Source organism: Orcinus orca, chromosome 12 (assembly GCF_937001465.1).
Source record: "Orcinus orca chromosome 12, mOrcOrc1.1, whole genome shotgun sequence".
NCBI classification, from domain to species: domain Eukaryota; kingdom Metazoa; phylum Chordata; class Mammalia; order Artiodactyla; family Delphinidae; genus Orcinus; species Orcinus orca.
The window spans coordinates 8218261-8241350 of record NC_064570.1 but is presented as its reverse complement, the minus strand read 5'-3'; the positions used below and the strand labels follow the sequence as shown (position 1 = coordinate 8241350).

Here is a 23090-nt window from a genome sequence, read left to right as displayed (position 1 = left end):
CTGGGAATGTTTGACCCGTGTGATGGAGTTCATAACCCTGAGCCGCTGGCCTTGGATTTTCACCAGAAGGCTCCCAGAATTCAAGTTTGATTACAGCGGAGGGTTAAATCAAGGACCAGCACTGAGAAGCAGGAGCAGCTCCTCTGTGGGGTTGACAGACCTGCACCTGGTGAGACTGTAGTACTACGAGCGTGAAGGGTTTCAGACTTCTCAGAAGAGATGCGTCATTGAAATGCTGGGATTTGTCTTTTAGGAATTATTCTCTGGTGTCACAGCTCTTCATTCACTCCAGTAGCCCTGACCCAGCCGCTCATTTGCACTGTGACCTTAGGCACTGTGACCTTCAGGCCTCAGTTTTCTCATCTGCGAAATTAGGGGATTGGACTAGAGATGTGGAGAAGGGCCCCTTCCAGCTCTCACTTTGTGGGAGTTTCCATTGGAAGGTGTCCATTCATTCATTCATTCATTCGGCAAGCACAGGAATGCCGAGTCCAGTACACACAGTCCGTCTGTGACAGCACAGGCACGGGGAGGGCAGGGGAGGGTACAGGCAGTGGGATGCGTGTTAGGACTGGAAGGTCCAGGACAGCTGTATTGTTTCGTCGCAGGCAGATGGTTGGCCAAAGCCAGCAGACACGGATCGGGGATGCACCTGTGTTGCTGTTGTGAGAAGGGTGGATGGTGGGTCCCTGCACCCTAGTGCTGTGGCTGGAACCACTTAGCATCGTAGTAAACAATCCGAGCAGGTGTGCAGCCGCGGCTCCTAATTTGAGACGACACCGCATTTGTCTGCAGGTGCAGTCCCACTGACAGTCACCCGCAGCTGGACCACCCAGCGCGGGGCAGGGCCAAAGAGGCGGGAGACCTGCTGGGTCACGTGTGCCCTCCTGGGAGCTCAGAGGAACAACCCGAGCCAGGCCAGGCCAGGTGAGGGCGGCCCCGGCCAGGTGGGTCCTGCCAGCTGGAATCTGAAGAACCAGACCTGTTGACACCGATGGGTACTTTGGGTCGACAGAGGGGAAAGCTGCCGGCACAATCTCACGAGGGCAGCACCACCTCATCCTCATAGTGTTTTTTGTTTGTTTGTTTTGTTTTGTTTTTCGGTATGTGGGCCTCTCACTGTTGTGGCCTCTCCCGTGTGGAGCACAGGCTCCGGACGCGCAGGCTCAGCGGCCATGGCTCATGGGCCCAGCCTCTCTGCGGCAAGTGGGATCTTCCTAGACCGGGGCACGAACCCGTGTCCCCTGCATCGGCAGGCGGACTCTCAACCACTGTGCCACCAGGGAAGCCCCTTTCATAGTGTTTTATAAAACAAAATCCTCTACAGCGAAGGCTCAGGCTCTCCGGACTAGCAATGGCCCAGCTGTGTGGTCGTCACACTGATGCTTCCACCTAGAAAGTGGAGAGCGTGGGTGAACCTGTCACACGGAGGCCAGGGGTGCTTGCTGTACTTATTGTAGGTCAGTGTAAAGACAGCTTTACGGGAGCATTTCCCCAGGCAGAAGGGTCAGGACTTCGGACGACATTATGTGTGTAAAAGGTCATTTTTTTAATGGTTTTTAAAAGTTTTTATTTTCAGAGAGCTGTAGATTCCCTTGCGTCACCCAGTTTCTCCCGAAGGTCACATCTCGTGTGACCGCAGTGCACTGCCCTGGTTGGGGAGCTGACACTGGTGCAAGTCATCAACTTTATTCAGAGCTCACCAGTTTCACATGCTTTTGTGTGTGTGTTTCTGTGTAATTTCAACACACGTGTAGATTGTGCAAGCACCACAGTCAAGATACAGAACATTCCATCGGAAGGACCCCTCCTGCTCTTCTTTTGTAGCCACGCCCACCTCCCTTCTTCCCCTCCTCCTTGGCAACCACTAATCTGTGCTCCATCTTTGTAATTCTGTCACTTTAAGAATGTCATATCAGGGACTTCCCTGGTGGTCCAGTGGTTAAGACTCTGAGCTTCCACTGCAGGGGGCGAGGGGGCTCCAATCCCTAGTCAGGGAACTAGGACCAAAAAAAAAATGTCATGTCATATCAATGGAATTGTATATATAACCTTTCGAGATAGGTAAAAGCCTATTTTTAAAAAGTATATATTTTTGCCCATTCTGCTTGAGATCACTACAGTTAGTTTGCAAGTATTTTGTGTGTACTGAGATATTATGGTGAGTAATTTGGCATGGCAGGGAAGTACTACGCCCACCCTGGTCCAAGCCACCTTACCTGGATTACTGCGATAACCTTCTCACTGGTCCCCCTGTTCCTGCCCTCTTCCCCTACACTCTGTTTTTAAAACAGCATCACAGTGGCTTCCCTGGTGGCGCAGTGGTTGAGAGTCCGCCTGCCGATGCGGGGGACACGGGTTCGTGCCCCGGTCCGGGAAGATCCCACATGCCGTGGAGCGGCTGGGCCCGTGAGCCATGGCCGCTGAGCCTGTACGTGCGGAGCCTGTGCTCCGCAACGGGAGAGGCCACAACAGTGAGAGGCCCGCGTACAGCAAAAATAAACAAACAAAAAACCGAAAAACAGCATCACAGTGATTCTCAGGATGCATGACGTCACAGAGCCGTCTACCTCTCTCAGATAGAAACTGAAGTCCTAGCAAGTTTCAAGGCTACACATGATCATCTTCCTCACCAGGCCTTCCCTCACTATCAGCTTCAGCCCCTGGGCCTCCTTGCTGCTTCCCTAATGTGCTAGGCGCCTTCCAGCCCCAGTGCCTTTGCACTTGCTGTTCCCTTGGCCTGAACAACTCTCCATAAACATGTGTGGGATATCCCGCACCGTTTTCAGGTTCTTTATGCCGTATCATCTTCCTGTGAGGCCTCACCTGACCACTCCCCACCATTTAACAGTATAATCCTACCCACACCCCACAGCACTTCTTATCCCAGTTTTATTTTTCTCCTCAACCTCTATCACTACCTGAGAGTATGCATATTTCACTTGTGTGGTGGTAATCGCCTGTCTTTCTCCTCTGGAACAGAAGCTCCATTTTGTCAGTTTTGTTCACTGAATTCTCCCCATTGCCTGGAATCCTGCCTGAAAATAGTGGGTACTTAGTAAATATTCACTGAATGATCAGATATGCTTTCTTTGGTATTAATTACATATGATATACATTCAGTCGCTTTATGTCTGTTGACCTGAGGCCAGCAGGGTATGTGTGGTTTGTGGGTGTGGGGCAGGCCCCTGCATGCCTCTCACTCTAACCTGTGGAGTCAGCACACGAATTTTGAGGAGTGTTGGCTTGTGTTGGAAGTCCCGTCTGCAGCGGGAGTGAAGAATCTTACTTACACGGTATTCTTGTTTCCTAGGGCTGCCCTAACAAAGGGCCACAAACTGGGTGGCCCTTTAAACAACAGAAATTTATTCTCTTGTAGCTCTGGAGGCTAGAAATCTGAAATCTGCAGGGCAAGGTCATACCCTTTCTGAAGGCGCTAGGGAAGGATCCTTCCTTTCTTAGCTTCTGGTGGTTTCCAGAATCATTGGTGCTTCTTGGTTTGTAGGTGTGTCACTCCAATCTCTGTCTCCGTTGTCACGTGACATTCTCCCCGTGTGTCATCTTATAAGGATATTGGTCATACTGGATTAAGGCCAACCCTGGTCAAGCATGATCTCATCCTAATTTGATTACATCTGCAAAAACCCTGTTTCTAAATCCCGTTCACAGGTACTGGGCATGAGGGCTCAACATATCTTTCTGGAGGACGCAATTCAACCCACAACATACGGTATGCCTTCATACCAACACAGTTCCTTTTCAGTAGGTGAAAGAATTCACACAACTTCCAGCCCTGGGCCGTAGTTGGAAAGTGGGCAGATGTGAGTCACTGTGTTGCATTGTGTGCTGAACTGTAAACCCAGAGCTCCAAACACCTACGCACGTTCAGTGAGCCTAGTTCATAGATCCAGCCTGGCTAAAGCCTTCGTTCATAAAGTAAATAATTAAATAGTTAAATCAGGTCTGCTATGGGCAAGTTACTCTGTTAGGCTCTAAGGCACAGGCTACAAAGACTTCATAAAGAAGTTGGGATTGACGCAACAATAAATAATGGCATCAAATGTGATCAGTGTAGCAATACAGGATCATCTAGCACTTTCTAATCAACTTCCGCCTGCCAGATAGAGTGTTAAGTTCTGAATGTTTTTACACTGATAACACACAGAATCGTGAGGTCAGCAGGAGAAATCACCAGATCTGTCCGAGGACTTGGCCTGGCGGGTGCACTTTGAAGTTGACACAATCTACGTTTTTTTCCTATTTAGTAAAAGTTGGGATGTGTTGCTGTCTTTCTTTTATCGAGGTTGTATTGTCTAGTGGAGTCTTCTAGGTGGTGTGATGTGGCAGCTTCGCTCTCCCAGAGTGTCTGACTCCCTGACATTCTTTGTGTGACGGAAAGCCACCATGTTCTCTTTCTGCTGTAATGCCTCCCTGGCCCTGCTGTTGATAATACTATTTTCTACCCTACCCAACGATTTCTTTCTATTATTTTCTGATAGACTGGGAGGATTGAAGCATCTTCTTACGTTGAATAACTCTCAGAAGCCACATACATACCTACAGATATCCAAGCAGACCACAGTCAAAGGGAAGAGAAAAGACGGACAGAGAACACCAAGCTCCTTGACTTTCCTGAGACCTGGGCTGATCTTATTTTACGGTTGTCATGATGACATTTTGACTGTAACACCCAGGGAGAGAGAGGCCTGGGAGATGAGGCACCCGCTACTGTCTGAGTAGACTGTGTGTCTCTTGTAGAACATGAGGGCTGTCTGGGATGAGTTCCATAGGGTCTGATGAGGCTCTGAAGTTGTAATGAGCTTTCCTTGCAGGGAGCAATTCAGGAACATTGTGAGGGTTAAAGGGTAGGCTGGGTTAGAGTCTTAAGAGATTAAGTGTCCTATTAGAATGCAAGTTGTGGAAAGCAGTGGCCACGGGAGAAACCTCTAGCAAAGGCTGTCCTTGAGTTCCACTGATGCCATACTTTGTTCTCTGATCATCCTAGCCTGAAGAGGACGGTCTGAGCCCTGATAACGTTTATTGTTAGCAGCACTCAGATGATATTTAATGTCGACGCCCTCGCTCTTCCGTTTGGATGCCAATATAGTGCTTCGCCCAGGAGACTGAAGACCTTTGCCTTTCTTGTATATCTGTGATTACCTCACTTGTATCCCTGGGCAGCGCCTTGCCTAATAACCCTGCATCACCCAACTGAGTAACACATTCATAGATGCTTACCCTTGAAGGTGGGGGAAACCTATTGGAATGTGGGTAGAACCGTCTAGTCATGGAAAGCACTGAAGACCATTTTAGACACGCAGTTGATAGGCAGATTGAAGAGGGGAGATTGGATCAGGTTACCCGACTTTCAACTCTGAAGATTTAAAACTTCTAAGTATATTATGTAAGGGTATTTCCTGAGATTGAGGGAAACGAGGACCCAAAGCCCACTCCTGCTGTGTGAGGAGGGGGCGCTGGCCAAGAGCCCAGGTACTGGGAATCCTGCCGGGTCGTTTTCTATTGGGTTGTAATTGGTGACATTGGTCCTTCTGTGGCTCTTCTGCTTACTGTTGTATCTCACGTTTATTGAGTGCTTTATGATTTTCTTTCACACTTTATTCTCACAAAAATCCTTGGAGGGCAGCTATAGAAAAGGAACGAATTAAGTTTGATATTTGCAGAGTGAAACATCGGTGGCATGTTTGCTTGGTTGGGGGGCTTTGAATGGGAGTGGACACGTCCTAATAACAAGTGGAGAAAAAGTGAGCTCTTCTGAGCCTTTACTTGACACTGACGGACATTCCCTTCTTCCTGAAAACCTCTCCACTCCTGTCTTCCAGGATGCAATTTGAATCCTGATTCTCCCCTTTATCACTAATGTTTCAGATTTGAAACATTTTGGTCCCTGTCATCCTTTAGACACCAGTGTTGTTTGGGTTTCATTGGAGATGCTAAGTAGACAGTTGGATGCGCTGGTGCTCAGAGGAAAAGCCAGAGCTAGAGTTACGAATTCGGGAGCCATGAGCACATGGGTGGTGTTTGCAGTCCTGGGACTGGACATGCTAACTTAGTGAAGGCCCAGGAGGGGTACGCAGAGAACAGGGGCGTCCAGAGCGGGGCTTGGAAGCACTGGAACGTTTTGAGTTCTGGCAAAGAGGGAGGAGCTGCTGAAGGAGACAAGTGATGGGAAAGGGAAACCAGGGAGTATGGTGTCCTGGAAGGCGGGAGACTGTGGCTCAGGGAGGACAGGAGAGGTACTTCCACGAGGAGAATGATTCAGCTGTTGCTGGAAGCAGCGTAAGTGAAGGAGCGAGAAGGAGAATTTGGCAGCATGACATCTTCCTGACACTTAGAAGAGCTCGTTCAGTGCAGTGAGCTCACGTGTCCCAGTGAATTCAGCTTCCACTAATGACTTTCAGTTTTATACCTTTGGTTCTGATTTCTCTCCAGGCCTACATTTATTCCTTGGAGTTATAATGACAGCTGAGAGGCAACCAGGTATAGGAGGAAGAGCATATGGTCTATGATTTCAGACAGGCCTGAGTCTAGTAAGTGACCACGATCACTTACTAGCTGTGTGCCCCTGGCGAGTCACTCAACTCTCTGAGGCTCAGTTTCCTCATTTATACAAATGAGGATACTGTTTGGGTCAGCAGATGTAAGCTTTTACGTATAGAATGGATAAACAACAAGGTCCTACTGTAGAGCACAGAGAACTATGTTCAATATCCTCTGGTAAACCATAATGGAAAGGAATATATAAAAAAGGAACGTATACACATGTATAACTGAGTCACTTTGCTGTACAGCAGAAATGAACACAACATTGTCAATCAACTATGCTTTAGTAAAAACAAAATATTGAATAAAAACGAGGATACCAAAGCACAGTTCACTGGGTTGTTACGGAGATTCAAGAGCTAGTGGTTGGTCACGTGAACTCTTTTTAACCACCTCTGGATCCCCAGTGCGTAGCCCAGAATCTGACACGTAGTAGGTGCTCAGTAGATATCTGCTGCAGAAGTAAATGAAGTGGCTGGCACTGCGTAGCTACACAACAAATGTTCATTTCCTTCCTTCTCTTTTGCTTCTCTATTTTTTCCTTTTCACAAATGGTCCCATTGCAAAACTTAAAACGTTTTGCTCATTGGGTGTGTTGCACATTTTTTCATCTTCATCGGTAGATGGTTTGCCTCTGCCCATTCGTAACCAGTAAGTGATTATCTGAAATATTAAAACATTTTAAATACGAAAACGTATTTCAGAAAGTGATTATCCTTAGCAATCTGGGTTGTCACTGGAGGTCCATGTGGGGTTGGCTTCTGGTCATGTCTGCCTCATTTACTCTGTTTCATACCTTCCTGTCCACAACATTTGCTTGGCCTCTCTTCTAAGGGTATTTTTCAGGGAGGTTTCTGAGTAAGATGAGCGGTGATTATAGCGACAGTAATGCCCAAGTGTTTAACATAGTTAGACAATGACTTTCACATTTTGGGACAAGGAATGAATTTTCAGGGAGTTTTTTTTGGCTGGCACGTCAAGCAGTTTGTAGTAGGCTGAGTTTAAGCTGCACCAGCTATTTCTCAGCTGCGAATTGAATTTGAAGAATGTGCAAAAGATCCCACAAAAGCCTGGCAAGTACTGGGTTCTCGCAGGGTCTCTGATGCCATCCAGCAGCAGGGAGGAGTCCTATGTTCCCTTCTCACATCTAGGCATTTTCTTTTTAGGGTCCCTTGTTTTCCTATTGTCATAGATAAATATGTCTGTGGAATTCCTCCAATTCCATTTCCCTAAACCATTCTGGGAAGCTGGTGGTTTAGATGGGGAAGAATTCTTGTGTTTGTCTCTGGAACAGTAGCTTTTGCTTACATTGGTTCCTGAATAAAATGGCCACAAGGGCTTTAAAACCTTAACTCCTAATGTTCAAATTCTGCCAGCTCTGCTGGTTAAGTTCACCCTTTCTGGCCGCATCATGATCTGGGTAGCAAGTCCATGGCATACTGACAAATAAATCACTGACACTGTCAAAATTAAATTCCTCAGTGTGTGTGAAAAAAAAAAAGACACATAAATGTATAAAACCAAAAAAGAAATTAAATTCCTGGAGTGGATCCCTTAGAAACACCAAACAGAATGACATTAAAGTTAAAGCAGTTCTCATTTAGAAATCGAGAGAAAAAGTGATTTGTTTTTATGGATCCAGAAATGATGATATCAGGTAGCAAGGACTGGGCTGCTGATAGCACGATATCTAGTGAGCAGTGGCTCAACAGGTTAGGGAATTGTTTATCTTACTCACCGATAAACTCGGGAGCAGAGAGGTTCTCAGGGACACAGGATCTTTTTGTATTTCCACTCTGCCACCCCAGGCCAGGTCATCATTCTCAGACTTGTTACTTGATTGATGTTCCAAGATGGCTGCTGCATCTCCAGGTATCACACTGACATCCCGGGGAGGGGGAAATGGAGGAAGATACAAAAGGCAAAAGCATAGGACAGCAGATCCTGACCCTTTGATAATGCTTTCCTGGAGGTGGCGGCAGTAACTGTCTCATATGTCATTGGCTAGAATTGACCACATGACTACCCTTAGCTATAGGGGAAGCTGAAGGGTTATGAATATTCAGTATCTCAGCCCCTACTATAGAAGAAGGCAAGGGAGGAAGAAGCAGCTGGGCATGGCTCTTGGGTACCCCACCCACAGTATCTATACAGCAGTTTCTGAATTCAATGCAAACTGCTAAACTGTTCTTAATTAGTTGGGAAACTTGGCTTGAATGGGACTAATAAAAATTCAACTTAAAACGTCTCAGAAAACATCCTGAGGGAAAAGGCAGATTCATTTTAAGAGAATCCTTTGCGCTGGAGAATCTGACTTTGGCTTTGCCGCTTGCTGTTTGTTTTGAAACAGAATTCTTTGCTCCTTCATTTTTGGGTCAGTTTTTGTGTTTTTCTGCTTTGTAGATCTTTCCCAAGGTGCTGGGGGTCAGGAGAGAAGAAAGAGAGAAGATAATGAAGGGGAATAAAATGAGGCTAAACTATATTAGCAAGTATTCTGGCTTCCACTCTTCACCCCAGTATCCCCCCAAATACAAACAAACAACCTAGAATCTAGAACATTCTAAGCAAACTTTGTCCATCTGGAGCTGTTAACCCTTGAGGTGATGCGAGAGTGTTGGAATGACAGCGTTGTTTACCAGCATCAAGGGACTGTGGCTGTGTTGAGGGTGCAAATGGCCTTGGCTGGGAAGGTGGGGGCCAGCTCCTGTGGAGAAGGGGTCAAAGGAGAAAGCACTGTCCATGTGGCATTGGGCTCTTCCCTTGGGAAGTCCCCATGTGCCCACAGGAGTGCCTGGTGGCCTCAGGCGTGACCAGCTTGTGTGCAGCCCCCAAGGGGAGTAGTTTCCCGAAGCCAAGTGTGGGGATCGGCTCAGCCCATGACACGAGGCTGCCTGAAGCCGGCGCAGGGTGGAGGAGGCTTGCACACAGCTGGATGCGGGTGCAGTGGTGCTGCCAGCGAGAGAGGATGGAAGTGGACTCAGACAAACTCTACTTAAGGACTAGCCAGTGGCTCGAATTTTGAGATTTGGATGGCTTCACCATTTGGCTTCTTTGAGCTAATGGAGAAAAAATGTGATTCACAATTGTATTCAGTGACCATCCAGCACCCGTATAAGCACAGTGGCATGTACGCATATGAATTTGGCCTTTTCCTCTGACTAGAATGGTGCTTTGTTGTTATCAAAATACTGGAAAATGCCCAAGGGGCGAGGGACCTTGCGGGGAATTCAGGTTTAGCAGAGGCTGCTGGCGTGGGAGCAGGGGTGCAGTTGCACCCAGGGCCCGGCTGGCCCCTCTGGCCATTAGGAAACCGGGACTGATGCTCCAGCCACACACAAGAGCTGCCCGGGCCGTTTGGAATCTTCTAGCTTCTCTACTCACATACACCCTTCCCAGGTAAATACGACAGGACATATTTGCCATATTTGGGGGCATGGGGTGGAATGTAGAATCCAGTAAGTCACTATTAACCTGGAGAAATTGACTGGGTTTTGAGGGATGTGAACCAGGGGTGAAGTCCGGAGAGCCCTGGCTACCTTTGACCTCCCGAGGGACCCGGAGCACCTGCTTGCCTTGGTGTTTCTCTCTGCGTGAGGCCGGTATTGTGTGGATCCCCATGGTGGGCTCAGAGGTTCTGTCTGCAAAGCTCTTTCAGCTCCCTGGAGTGTTTTTTACGTTTAAAGACCCCAAAGATCTAGAGTTTGGTTTCATTTTTTATTCAATTATACCTAAAGAACTGTGCCGACCGTGGGGAACACTTTGATGGAACCCCATGCCTAGCGTGAAATGTCAGAAGAGGAGCCAGGCCATTATTTTCATACTCTGACTCTGTCTACCCAGCCCCAGATTTTCAGGTGGAAAACTCAATCAGCCACCTGTAAATTTTACTAGTATCGGTTTTACTTCGCACAGTTGCAAAACACCATGTACTTCCCCCCTCCCCTTTTTTTTTGGAAGGGAAGGGTCATAACTATTTGGCAAATAGAATTCCAACATCCATTTGAAAAATTATTTAAAAAGCAGTCATTTCAGTGTTTTGCGCACATGCTGCCAACCATCTGGTTGTTTCTGCATTTCTGGATAGCCCTGTGCTGTCTGGTATCTTATGGATAATTGTTGAATTTTTCCAGCTTTCCTGGGAATCATAGTCAGATTTGTAGATCTCATTGCTTCCTCCCCCAAGCTACACTGCAATTTCAGTACGTCCTAACCTTTTTTGGCGTATCGATTGGATTTTTGGTCAAACATTTGTGGTTACACTGAGATTTGTGTTTTCTTCATTTCAGAGTCTGGGAAGTATTTGGCGGTTTTCAGTGGAAAGTCAAACTTGAATTTCAGACAAAAAAGCAGTAGAGAGACTTACACAAACCTGAAGGGTTTTTTTGCATTAAAGAGCAATCCTTGGTATACTTAAGAAATAATTTTAGCATTTTGGGGTTTTAAGGGGCCAGTTTATTTCCAAGGCTTTTAACATTCCTTTGGGGGTTTTCTCCTTAACCAAGGTTGTCCTCTCCTGCTTCTCGGCCTCCGTTGCCAGACTGGGTGGGCTACGAGGCGTCCTCAGCTAAGAATGGCAGCCGTCCCTGGCTGGTGTTTGCCTTAATTTCTTTGGGTGTGTCTGCACTGGCAGCCTTTTGTGACCAAATGTACTGGCTGCTGGGGTAGCTTCGAAAAAGTTATTTTTGACTTCCATAGAAGACTTTGATTAATAGGCTCTTAATCCATTAGGTTCTGACTGCAAGTGGCGAAAACCCAACTCGAACTAATTTAAATTCCGGAATTCATGGCTTGTGGAACCGTACCTTGGGAAAGGGCAGGGGTCGAGCTGGTCTTAGGGGTGCCCAGACTCTTTCTCTCCATCTCTGGTCTCTTCGCCGTGTGACAGCAAGAACTGGTCACCCACGATGCCAACCGAGAGCAAAGGCAGTATTCAGGGTCCAGCTCCAGTGAGAACAATTCCTGTGAAGTTTTTGGGGTTGGCTGGGTCACAGGACCAGAGAGGTCTGTTACCAGAGAACTGGGGGAGGCTTCACTGGGTAGAGAAAAATAATATGTGTCCTTCACACAGCACATTTTTGGTTCCCTGCAGAGGATTTTAGGGTCTTGCAGAGATTTTAGGGTCTTATTAGGACTCTTTAGGAATGTAGGGAGCTGAGAGACTTTGGATTCAATTAATTTTAGTCCAGGGAATCCTGAAGAATCGACACCAGTTCCAGTGAAAGATGGCAGAGATTGCAGTTCTGAGAGAACACTGACCCCCCTCTGGGCATTTGAATGAATCTCTTCTGGCGGAGGCGAAACAGGATAAGAAGTAAGGGAATAAAGCAATTTGGACTTCACATCTTTCTATTTTATTTAAGCTGTGAGGCTGAGAAGCCTTCACTCTTGGACTTTTTTTCCCTGGGACTTTTGTAATAGGAGAGACAAATTGAAACGGGGACTTTTTTATGTTGCTAGTATTATATTTTCAGAGTATCTTCATTTTGTCATTTCATCTCATTGCTGAAATCTCGTGGGCTATGTTGGACACCATGAGGTGGGCAAAATTTGGGACTGAAATAGGAAAGGGCAGAAGTGGATTTTCAGGCTAGAGGTCAACTTGACTTTGGACTTGGTTAAAGAATGAGCCTTCCTTATTTCAGAGCTTTTTGGGGACCTGGGGGCGGGCAGTCCCCACCTACGACCCCAGAAAGATACATGGTGGGACAGTGATTAGTACTGGGGGAGGCTCTGAAGGGGGGGCAAGTGGTCCTGACCCTTGCTCTGAAGAGGCAGCCGCACTTGGCCTCAGGTTGAGGTCACGCCCAGTGGGCTGAGGGAACAAGCTTCTGGGGATGCTCCGGGACTTCCATTGTCCTCTCTTCATGTTTGCTTTGGCCTCTGTCCTCATCCTGTGCTCCCTCCCCTCCTTGAGGCGTGCTGACTGGAGGGGTGAGTGGTGAGAGCCCAGTCTCCATTGGTCTACTTTCTCTACTCGGTGGCATTCCCGAATTAGAAGAGTCAGGCACACAGGTGTCCTCTTGGAGGCTGCTTTGCTGTAGGAAGGCTGCATTTGGCTCCAATCCTGCTTACCCATGGGGAGCGCTGGGTGGAGGCCCAGGCCTGTTGCTCTCACCCAGCCTGTGAGGCAGTGGTCCTGAGCTTGTCTGCTCTGCAGGCTCGGCTGTGTCTACCCAGAACTGGAGACGGGAGGGGGGACAGGAGGCGCGATGGAGGTCACACATTAGATCCACCTTCTCCAGTGCAGCCTCCTCAGTAATAAACCTGATAGTTTGATTTCTAACTCCTTTATCTACTTTCTCAAATTGGTTGAGCTCAAATGTTCCTAAGGACCGCTTTTGTCCCCTACCCTTCAAATCCTGGAAAAGCTCCTTCACATACTCAGTCAGGTGAGATAAAATTATATGTGATTTGTTATTTATCAGCTCAGCTCATCATTGTGCATCGTTGCTATCCAACGTCAATCTATAAATTGTGTAGTACAATATGACCGTGAGTTTTGAGATACAAATCTATTTTTCAGATTTAGTTTTCAAGTCAAATCAAACTATCGTTTGAGTCATTTCCCTCAGTAAGTATGCAGTAGAAAACTCAAAGAAGAAATACTTATTTTTCTTGTAATGACTGTGTCAGTTATTGTCTCAGAAAATATTGGGTTCTACCAACTAACATTTTATCGGTGGATTTTCCTACCTCAGCTTGGGGTGTAGCCTCCTTGTCTAGATGATTCTGTGAGAAGTTGCTCTGTCCAGTGCAGTCACAGGAATGAACGGATTTGAGCTTGTTTTTCAGCTACTGTTCTGTTTCTAGATGGTAGGTTGACCGTAAATGCAGCTCACAGTATTCATTCATTCCTCTGATACTCGTTGAACTCTGTGTGCCAACGCTTTGGTGTAGCGGATTTGACTAAAGTCAGTCCACTTGGAAAGCTGCGATGGAGCAGGTACAGAGGAAGCATGCAGGTGGCTTAATGGTGGTCTCACAACTTCTCCCTCACGTCTGCCATCCATCTCCCTTCCCTTCTCTTTTTGCCTGTCTGGAGAATGTAATGAAGTAACTGGAGGGTGTTTTTTAAAAGTAGAACAAAGCAAAACAAACAAACACAACACTTTGGCTCCAGAAAGATCCAGTTACTATTCTGAATCACAGTCTTCAGCAGGATTTCCCCATGGATTGTGTCATTTTTTTGAATCACTTTTATCCTTGATTCATTGTATGAATGGATTCTGAACTTTCCTTCTCTTAATCTGAGAAGTAGCCCTTGACAGAGCTCCCTTTCTAGGAACATATTTATTTTCCGCTGTTGCAGATAGGTGTGTACCCTTAAGGATGGGTGGTGAGTCTGAACCAAGAGTTTCATTTTCAACACGTTCAGTTTGGAACTCACGTGGGCCTATCAAATAGGCAGTAGGGACTCTCGGTCTGGGATGGTTAGGGCAGAGCTGGGCATGTGGAAGTCATTGACTGTACGAGTAGCTGAAGCCTGGGCAGTACCTCACACTCCCCTCCCTAGACTCATCCTGAGATGGGTCCTCCTTCCTTGGAGCCTAGGCAAGTTCTTTTCACAGCTTTTGGGTCTCTTGGGAGAGAGAGGGAATTCTGGAGGTGGGAAATGAGTCCTTGAACAGATCTGTACCTCAAGCCTTCAGGGGCTGGGTTAGTGCTGGTTCTTCTCCAGGCTTTAGCATATGCACCTTGACCTGGTGCTCTTACTGATGGACCCAGACTCCCATGGGAGTCTCAACGTTCACACAGGACATTGGGAAGTTGTCAGGATCAGCAACTAAGTGGTTTCTTCTGGAGTTAAGGTAGAGGTCACCAGCTGGCTGCCAGTGGACTGAGTCTGGCCAGCTGAGGTGTGTGTGTGTGTGTGTGTGTGTGTGTGTGTGTTTCTTCATATAGTGTTTCTTAAAACTTAAGTGAATTAGTATAAAATTGGGAGACTTCACACAAAAATCAGGATTTCTAGCTTCTTAGAAAAAACTCCCCAGAATATTGGACAGTCTGGATCCTGAATTCCTTTTGGTCAACAGGTGCCAGAAAGTAAATTGTGCCTCTGGTCGGAGCGTTACAGTCCTTAATATGTCTTCGCTTATTTGTTTCATCTTCCTGTCCTTGGAGGTGTTTGGGTTGGGGACCCTCGGTTGACCTCATTAGTCTAAACCATCCTAATGTCTTTCTCTTCAACCCATTAGCCATTTAAGTGAGTACTGAGTGTGTGGTCCGTATCCGATGTCCAGAGAGATGCCAGAGTGGGGAGGTGGGGAAGGGACAGGTGAGGGATTGAGCCCTGTCCACTATGATAAATGAGCCCTGTAGATGTTGGGCAGACCAGGCCGGCCATGGGACCTAGCTCTGGACCCAGCCTTCCCGAGGGCTTTCGTCAGCCCTGGAGAATCCCTTGAGGCCACTCTGCGGACTCTCTGAGGACCGACACTGCAGAGCCCTTGGAATCTTGAACTCCATCCTTGAACAGATGTGCATGCATACTTGGACCCTTCAACCAAATTGGCCTGCTGGGCCCTCTTGAATGAGGCCTGGAGTTTGGAGCTTAGACCAAAGTAAGAACTCTGGGTGCTGACTGTCCCTACTTTTTATTCTCCAACGGACCAATAGAGGTCTCATGGGAGCCATGGCATGGAGATGTCTAGCTTGGCAATTCCCAGGTGTCTGATATGTCATCAAAATACCATTTTGCCGCTCAGTACCTGGTAAAACATTCCTGAATCTGGATGAGGTTTACTGATATGAACTGTAGGATGACTCTGTCATGGTATGAAATTGCTCGAGTCATAGCAGACTCTGCAGGCCGCTGCTTCTGTCTCGAGCACCTTACCGTCTATCTCCATCAAAGACAGCCTCGAATGGGGGGTGATGGGGAAGGACACGGACAGGAAATTCTTTTTGTTTCCTCTGAAATCCCTTAGGGTGCCGCTTGAGCTCACGTCCTCCTTTTGCCTTCTGTGGAGATGAAAAAACAGCTTGTCACAGCCCTAACGTGTCACACACACTCTGTGAGGTGCCCTCCCAGCATCCCCTGTACTGGGTCATGTGATTCCTGTTCTATTGACTTTGGGTTTGTCCTTCTTCTCTTTGGAGAAGCTGTTTGTGGCATACATGGCTTTAAGGAGCATACCCCTGTATCATCTTCATCAGATGAGAATACTGAAAAGTATTACAAGAGGGTTCTGTGCTTCATTTATCTAGCAGACAGGAGGGTCTGTTCTAAGTTTCTAAGAACACTTAAAAATAAGGAAGGAGCCAGTGTATGTCGTGTATCCACTTTATGCTACCGGAATGCTGATCTGGAACCCAGAATGCACTCTGCAGACCCTGAAACCAATTTCACACTCCTTATGTCTCTACTTCACATTTAAGGAATGAAGTCATGAGACCTACAAAATGATGACCACGAATAGAACGAACTGCTGTGTTTCTAGCCCCAAGAATAAGTCTTCTGTCAAGTAATCCCAGTTCACGCACATTGATCTGTGCCTGCTTCTTCCTTAGATAGAGGCTGGTTTGATGAATACTCTCAGAGTGCAGGCACTTGGGGGGGGGAGGGGTAGGCCTGGAATGACCACAGATTTCCTTTCATTTAGCCCCCTCCTATTCTTCTTTTCGTCCAAGCCTTTCTGAGGCATGGGTGATGTTGACTAGGCAGCATCGACAATGATACCAATTTTAAGTATCAGAGTTGATGAGAACCCAGGGAATGAAAATGTCGCTTAATCAAGTCACTGTAGTATTTCGTTTACTTGGCCCAATTTGTGTGTGTGTTGGGGAGTTGGGTGGGGGGACGGGTTATGGTACATGGGTCTAAAGCCTTTGGAGGATCTTAAATTCAGGACTGATTTTACAAGCAGATTGACCCTAAGGCTGCCTCTAAGGGATGATTCCAGGGTCCCCAAAGGTCTTCGTGTTCAAAAACGACCTTCATTAGGTAACTGTCCAAGGCCTAAAATGTCACCATTAGAAAGTTGTTCCTTTGGCCTAAGATTTTGTTATAAGAATGCAAGTATTGTTCACTTACTCCATGCCTTCCAGAGAGAGGAGAGGATGAGTACAGGTAGCAGGAGGCAAGGTGACTGTAGGTGAATGCAGGGTACCCCCCAGAGGGGAAAACGGCTGGGAAGGTGGGATAGATGGTGGAGCAAATGATGAACGCAGCTGGAGGCCTCACAGTTGGTTTTAGGATACTAGTGGCTTCCTAAATTAATTTTCCATGAGTGTGGTCATTGGTCATTTATGAGCAGGGACAGAGTCTGAGGGTCTGTGAGCTGTGGACACAGCAGGATTTGCATTCGGTTCCACCCCTGTTCCACACAGCTGTGTGACTCTGGGCAGTTCTCCTAACCTCTCTGTTCCAGGCCTTGCTTTCTTCATCTGCCACATGGAGGGAGTAAATAACACCTCTCAGGTTGTGTGTGTTAAGAGCACCTATTGCAGTGTAAGTTTCAGGGCAGAGGGTGGCAGGTGGTAGGCGCTCAATAAGCCCTCTTTTCCTGTCCATTTCCCTCTCCCATTTTTATACTTTAGAGTTGTTTTGCACCATATGGCCTTTTTCTTAGTGCACGGTGCTGATACAGGCAGTTATCGAGTTGAGACACGCTGATGGTACTTGATCATTGGCAAGAGGAGAACAAACAAACTCATGCATGGACCCACTTGGAAACTGATGGGGTAGGCGGAACGCAGTGATGTGCATTAGGTTTTGGCGACCCAGGGGGATCTGCCTCTTGTTCTTCTTCACTTTCCTCATCTCATTGGAGCTCCTTGAGGTTTTGAATGTTCCCCTGTGCTGGGCTGATGCAACCATTTGACTGCCATCCTCATGTGACTTAGAAATTATTCCATGCTGTGTCCAAGGACAGATGTAAGGCAGAGCAGGAATGAACAATGAGCATATTTATAGATTGTTCCTCTTTTCAGATGTCAGTAATGAACATAAATCATCTTCAGACCCAGGCCGTCGTGTACTGATTGGATCGCTCGCACCCAGAGGAAAATGTGATGGTGTTAGGGCTTCGCAAGTCACATTTCAGACCATCTGTCTGAAGGGAGGTTTGGAATTGAACTGTAAAGAAAAGCGTTATTCACTTATTCATTCATTTGTTTTCTTCCTTAGGAGAATCACCTAACCATGAACATCCTTTCATGGTGCTGGAGTCCTTGCTTTGTTTCCACCGATATTTTGGTCAGGGTGAAATATTGGATCCCTGGGAATGATTTCTGCTGCTGTGGGAAATGGGGATTGCAACTAGAAAAGGTCAAACACATGGCAGAGAAGGAGGGGAGGTTTTTGTAGTGAAGCCTTGGGAGAAATAAAGGAAACTGAGGAAAGGGAGCCCCGGTCCTCAGACAAAGTCAATCCTGAAAAGTTTCTCGTAGGCGAGGAAGGGTCAGTGAAAATTATGGCAGAGTCGCCATGATTGCTAATTTGAAATATCCAGAAACTCACTAGTGTGCTGTCTTTATTGTCTCCTCAACTCAAAATTTCCGCAATGGTGTTAAGCTTCTGGTCTGTGCTTTCTCCCATCTCGGGTTTACAGGACCCTCACCTCTGACATTGCGGAAGGAATGCTTTCTGGGGTCTGGTCCGTGCTCAGCTTCTGACACTGTGTTTTTGTCTCCAAAGTGGACATTCTTCCTCTAGTGCCTCGAAAATTATTATATTCATACTCCATTTTTTCATTCCTTGAACTTCTTTAGTGGGGGTCCCAGGAGTTCTCTCCTTTTATCATTTTTACTCCTGAGGCAGCAGGGTAATTTTGGGAAGAATAAGTGATATATGTTAGAATCAGCCATACTTATTTTGTTCAGAATCTTCATTGGTGTTACAGTCATATACTAACCAATCTATATGTTATCACGAAACACTCCTTTTTCCCTTTCTTCTTCTATGAGAGTCTAAATTCATTTTTCTTAATGTTACTAAGTTTAAATGTTTCTGTGTTTTTAAGATTACTTCCCCCCGCCCCGAGAATGCCTTGCATCATTGAATAATCAGTTTCAGATCCAGATTTGCCCCAGAATTGACTGTTGCGTGAATATTAGCATCTGTTTATGTTATGTTGCATTGCAATATCGGTTACATTATGAGCTGAGATATTTTGTTTGACAAAATATTATGTTTCATTTTGGTTATTTTTGAAAATCAAGAACACTCTTTTGGAACTTCATAACTGGAGATAAAAATGTGCTTCTTCATAATTTGTCCTTCCTCTTCTGGGACAAGATATGGAAACATTTAAATTAGCTACATGCAGGTAAAACCAGCGGGTTACCTCTCTTTCAAGGTGTTGATCTTGGTTTGTTTTCTTTGTGGAAATGAATGATTCTGTTATCTCACTTTGGATACAATGGAAATTCTTCCTGATCATGGGAGTTTTATGTTATTCTTCTCAGAGTTGTTCGAGAGATTGTCCAGCTGTACCATGTAAAATCCTAAGAATTTATTTAATACATGAATGCTTCTGGAGAATATGTCAAATTACTATTTCGTTAATCTTGCACTAGCAAGGCAACATGATCAGGCTGGGGAACGCCTAGAGTTTATTTTGATTTGTTTTACTTTTGGTTTAAATTTACCACCCACAGTTCCCTGAAATACATAAAAGCTTGTAGGTTTGGTATGTCTGTTTTGCTGTCGCACTGTAATGATGTCCAAATGTGATGGTACTTAAAGTCTTCAGGATCAGACAGATTGAGAGTCATTTCCTCTTTCGCTAACCATGTCAGAGAACATTGGAAAAAATTCGTTTTCCCAATCTGCCCTTCCCGTGAGTTGATAGTTGCGCTGTTTGCATAGCTGACCACCCACTGAAGCCAAGGCATGTGAAACTGCTGTCCACTAAAATGGGCCTGAAAGTCACGTGGGACCCACCCAAAGATGCTACCAGTAGACCCGTGGAGCATTACAACATTGCCTATGGGAAGTCACTGAAAAGTCTTAAATACATCAAGGTGAATGCGGAGACACACTCCTTCCTTATTGAGGATGTGGGTAAGTGACACTCTGGTCTTGTTACTGGTCAGAACTAACTGTACACCTACATTCTCCTTCCATTCTCAGGGTGACTATTTGTGGGACAAAAATGGTACCCAGTGGTTCCTCGGGGATGGACAGCCAAGGTCAAGCGGCTGTTAAGCAACAGCCTTCATCTTGCCCATGGGCTTCCCCAACCTGCATTTGAAGTCCAGTACTCCTGGATCTCTCTCCACATTGACGTAGGGAACAATTTTTTAGTTTCTGGATGTGCTTTTGGAAAATACATCGACCCTTTTTTATCTTATAGGAACTTGACAACTGGACAAGTCTGTAGCCTGATCTTGAGATTTCTAACTTATAAACCATGTTATAATTAGGGATTACTCAAGTAATATGTCCCTGTAGGGGTGTGTGATGTGTCATGCTTTGCCACATGTGGTTCAAAGATATAACATTTCTCGCCATTAGATTTGATTCTGGAAGTTTGGGGTATTTAGCATTTTGCCTAAACATATTCTTTTATAAGGGCAGGTGTAGGTGGTTTTGAACTTAGGCTTTGAGCTGCCTCCAGTGGATCCTCTATCTTCTGCTTTTTTGGTCCCACTGGCCTGAAACCCTGTTTATCCTACAGTCATCTCATGGTCCAACCTTAAGATGGATCATAGGAAGTAACAGAATTCAGCACCTGTGACAACCAGGTTCCCCGCCGGCCACGTTAGCATTCTGCTGCCTTCCTTCAGTGGATCAAAACCAGCTCGTGGCTTCTTAGTTTCCTGGTCACCATCCAGTACACTTACTCCTTCTCTACCTCCTGCACTGTGATATTAAGCTTTCTGGGTAGCAGAGCAGAAAGTGCACGGAGGAGAGACAAAGAGGGACAGATTCCCGTCTTCACGGTTCCAGCGAAACATACGTTTCACCGGATCTGAATCTCCTCCACGTCACTAGGGCCCCACAGGGTCCTACTGTGAGGTTAAATGGAGTTTCTATCCCACCAAAGGCACGAGCAGCGTCACATGTGCTTGCTCAACCCTTGTTAGGGTTGCTGCAGAGGAGAAAAACATGCAGAAAGAAAGCCCTAGAACTCACTGCAGACTGAGAGTGTCTCCCCAGCACCTTTCTGATGAGTTAACTGAACAGAATCAGAGACACGCTGATGACATTTCTTTGAAATTCAAATAAGCTCAGAGCGAAGAGAGAAAGCGCCTGGCGAAACCTGGTTTTGCTTTTTGTCTGAACCTAGAGCATTTCCCAGTTAGTCCGGCAGGTCGTGCCAAGCCCTCAATGCCACCAGGCCCTGCCGTGGTCAGACAGAAGGCGGACCAGTCTTGAGCATAGCAGGGGTCCCAGATGTGTAGCTGCCCCTGGGCCTCTGGCTTGAGAACTGAAGTTTTGTGAAAGGAACACTCCTCACTTTGAGCAATGCAATTAACGTTATTGCCTTTGACGGAGCTCTTACCTCTCCAACCCTGCATGCCCTCAAGTGCCCACAAACTTTCATCTCTTCAAGGAATCGGCACCTTCACTTACCTTTCATAAGATAATAATTCATTTGGAGGAAAACCAGCACTACTAGAGTTTTGCTTTTCGAAGCCGCAAGTTCAGGGTACCCTCAATTTGTAACACGGTGTCTAGGTTTCCTTTTGCATCCCAGCAACTTCAGGGTCTCAGCCAAAGAGACCTTCGCTATGTGTCCTTGACATGTAGATGCACGTCAAAAAATGAAGCCCAATTATTTCACGCTTAGCATATCCAAGATCCCAGGAAATGTTTTTCTAGATTTTTGTTGAAATAGTCAAAGACAGCATGTACACATAGTAAGGGAAATATTTTATTATGAAAAGAGGAACATTCCATGTAGCTTTATTTATTGCATAAATAAAGATTTCCCATGAAGATTTCCCATGCACTAAACTTTACGAGTTACACTGAAATTTTCTCACTATTTTTTGGAGGTTGCCATTTGGAGTTTCCATTGGGAAATACTCTTCGTAGTTACTAACCCTGTGGGTTAAACCAGTTATCTAGTGGACAGTGCATGCCTGTTTCCTACATTGATTTCACATTAAAAAAATGCAAAAGCTTTTCTTGTTGACTGTTCATGCATCCAGGTTTATTACACATGTCATGTACTTTGTATTAAATAAATTTTATGTTCTTTTGGTCAGATGTGCTTCAGTTGCCTGGGATGAATGTCAGTGATTTTGATTAAAGAAAAGAGAGAAAGCTATAGTTAGACTGGCCACTTAATTCAGATTTTTATATTTGGTTATAACTGGTATAAAGAAGACAGTGACTTAAATTGTCATTCTTGGAGATTTGAAACGGTGGCTTGATATAAACCATATGTTTCAGAGCCGGGGGTAGTGTACTTTGTGCTGGTTACTGCAGAAAACAACAGTGGAGTGAGCCGTCCAGTTTACAGAGCTGAAAGCCTGCCTGGTAAGTCTTATCTAGAATTGGAGGCTGTATTTTTGTGACTTTAGATTGGGAGATTCTTTGCTTCATCAGGTCAATACAAATCTAGAATCATTAAAGAGTTCCCAAACAAGAAATTTTTAGACTTGTATGGCAAGCTGAAAGATTGAAAACTAGGAGAGATTTATCCCTTCTTTTAAAATAATTTTGATGTAGGTTATTAGTGTATTGTCTTAAATTTCGGAGTACTCATTAGAGTAAACTATGTATAAAAGACCAAAAATGTGTGTTGTCCATACAGGTTAGGGGCCTAGTCACTCGTATGGCCTGAGCAGATCCTTTGGAAGATTGTTGAAGAGACCATTGAAATATGCGTTTAGGGATGCACTGAAATGTGGACAATACGACAGTCCTCCTTTCTAACGATCAAGTTACATTTTCCTAATTTAGGAGGTGAATGGATCAAGATTGATGGTTTTCCCATTAAGGGTCCAGGACCATTTAATGAAACCGTCACAGGTACTATTTGCTCATTCGGTTCATGTCTTCACCGAAGCACCATCTCAAAAGAGGGCCGTGCTTCTGTCACACACACATGTGCTCACAAACCTTCATCCGGTTCCCATCGCTAAACTAACACACATGCCGCACGGTTTTGGTCGATCTGCTCTGCACCGGATGGACCAGACTGCAGCCAGTCTGCAGTCTGCACTCCTCACTGCTCTTCCATGTTCTGGTGTGGGGGCATGTCTTCGTCTACATCTGGGGTTGCTGTTGCGCTGTTAACAGGCAAATATGGTGGTTGAGATGGCAGTCCTGGCCCGATGAGGATATTTGCACCTCTTCTACCTGTGGATGCAGAAATGAATGGGGCCCACCAAACAGTGGCCTTGATTGGCTGACATGCTGCATCAAGGCTTTCTCTCTTTTCTTATCCATGGGATATTTTGTGATATGTTAGATAACCTGCCTTCCATCTCGGCTTCATATTTGTATATATGTGTGTTTTATCATTTGGATGTTGATGTTGTCTGGCCATATTGTTTTACTTGTTGAGAGACGTGTTGACATTTCCTGTGTGCTTCATGAATATATTTGATTCATGGTTAAACAATAATGC

At 45.8% G+C, this 23090-nt stretch overlaps 1 protein-coding gene across 1 annotated transcript in view; it reads left to right on the top strand.

Moving 5' to 3' along the window:
• The window catches only part of FNDC1 (fibronectin type III domain containing 1), a 97690-nt gene that overhangs the window by 7047 nt on the left and 67553 nt on the right, over window positions 1-23090 (top strand). Inside the window, exons 2-4 of the mRNA XM_033404017.2 lie at window positions 19373-19567; window positions 21908-21994; window positions 22421-22489. Of these exons, the coding sequence (XP_033259908.2) occupies window positions 19373-19567; window positions 21908-21994; window positions 22421-22489 (351 nt within the window). The remainder of the gene's footprint in view (window positions 1-19372; window positions 19568-21907; window positions 21995-22420; window positions 22490-23090) is intronic.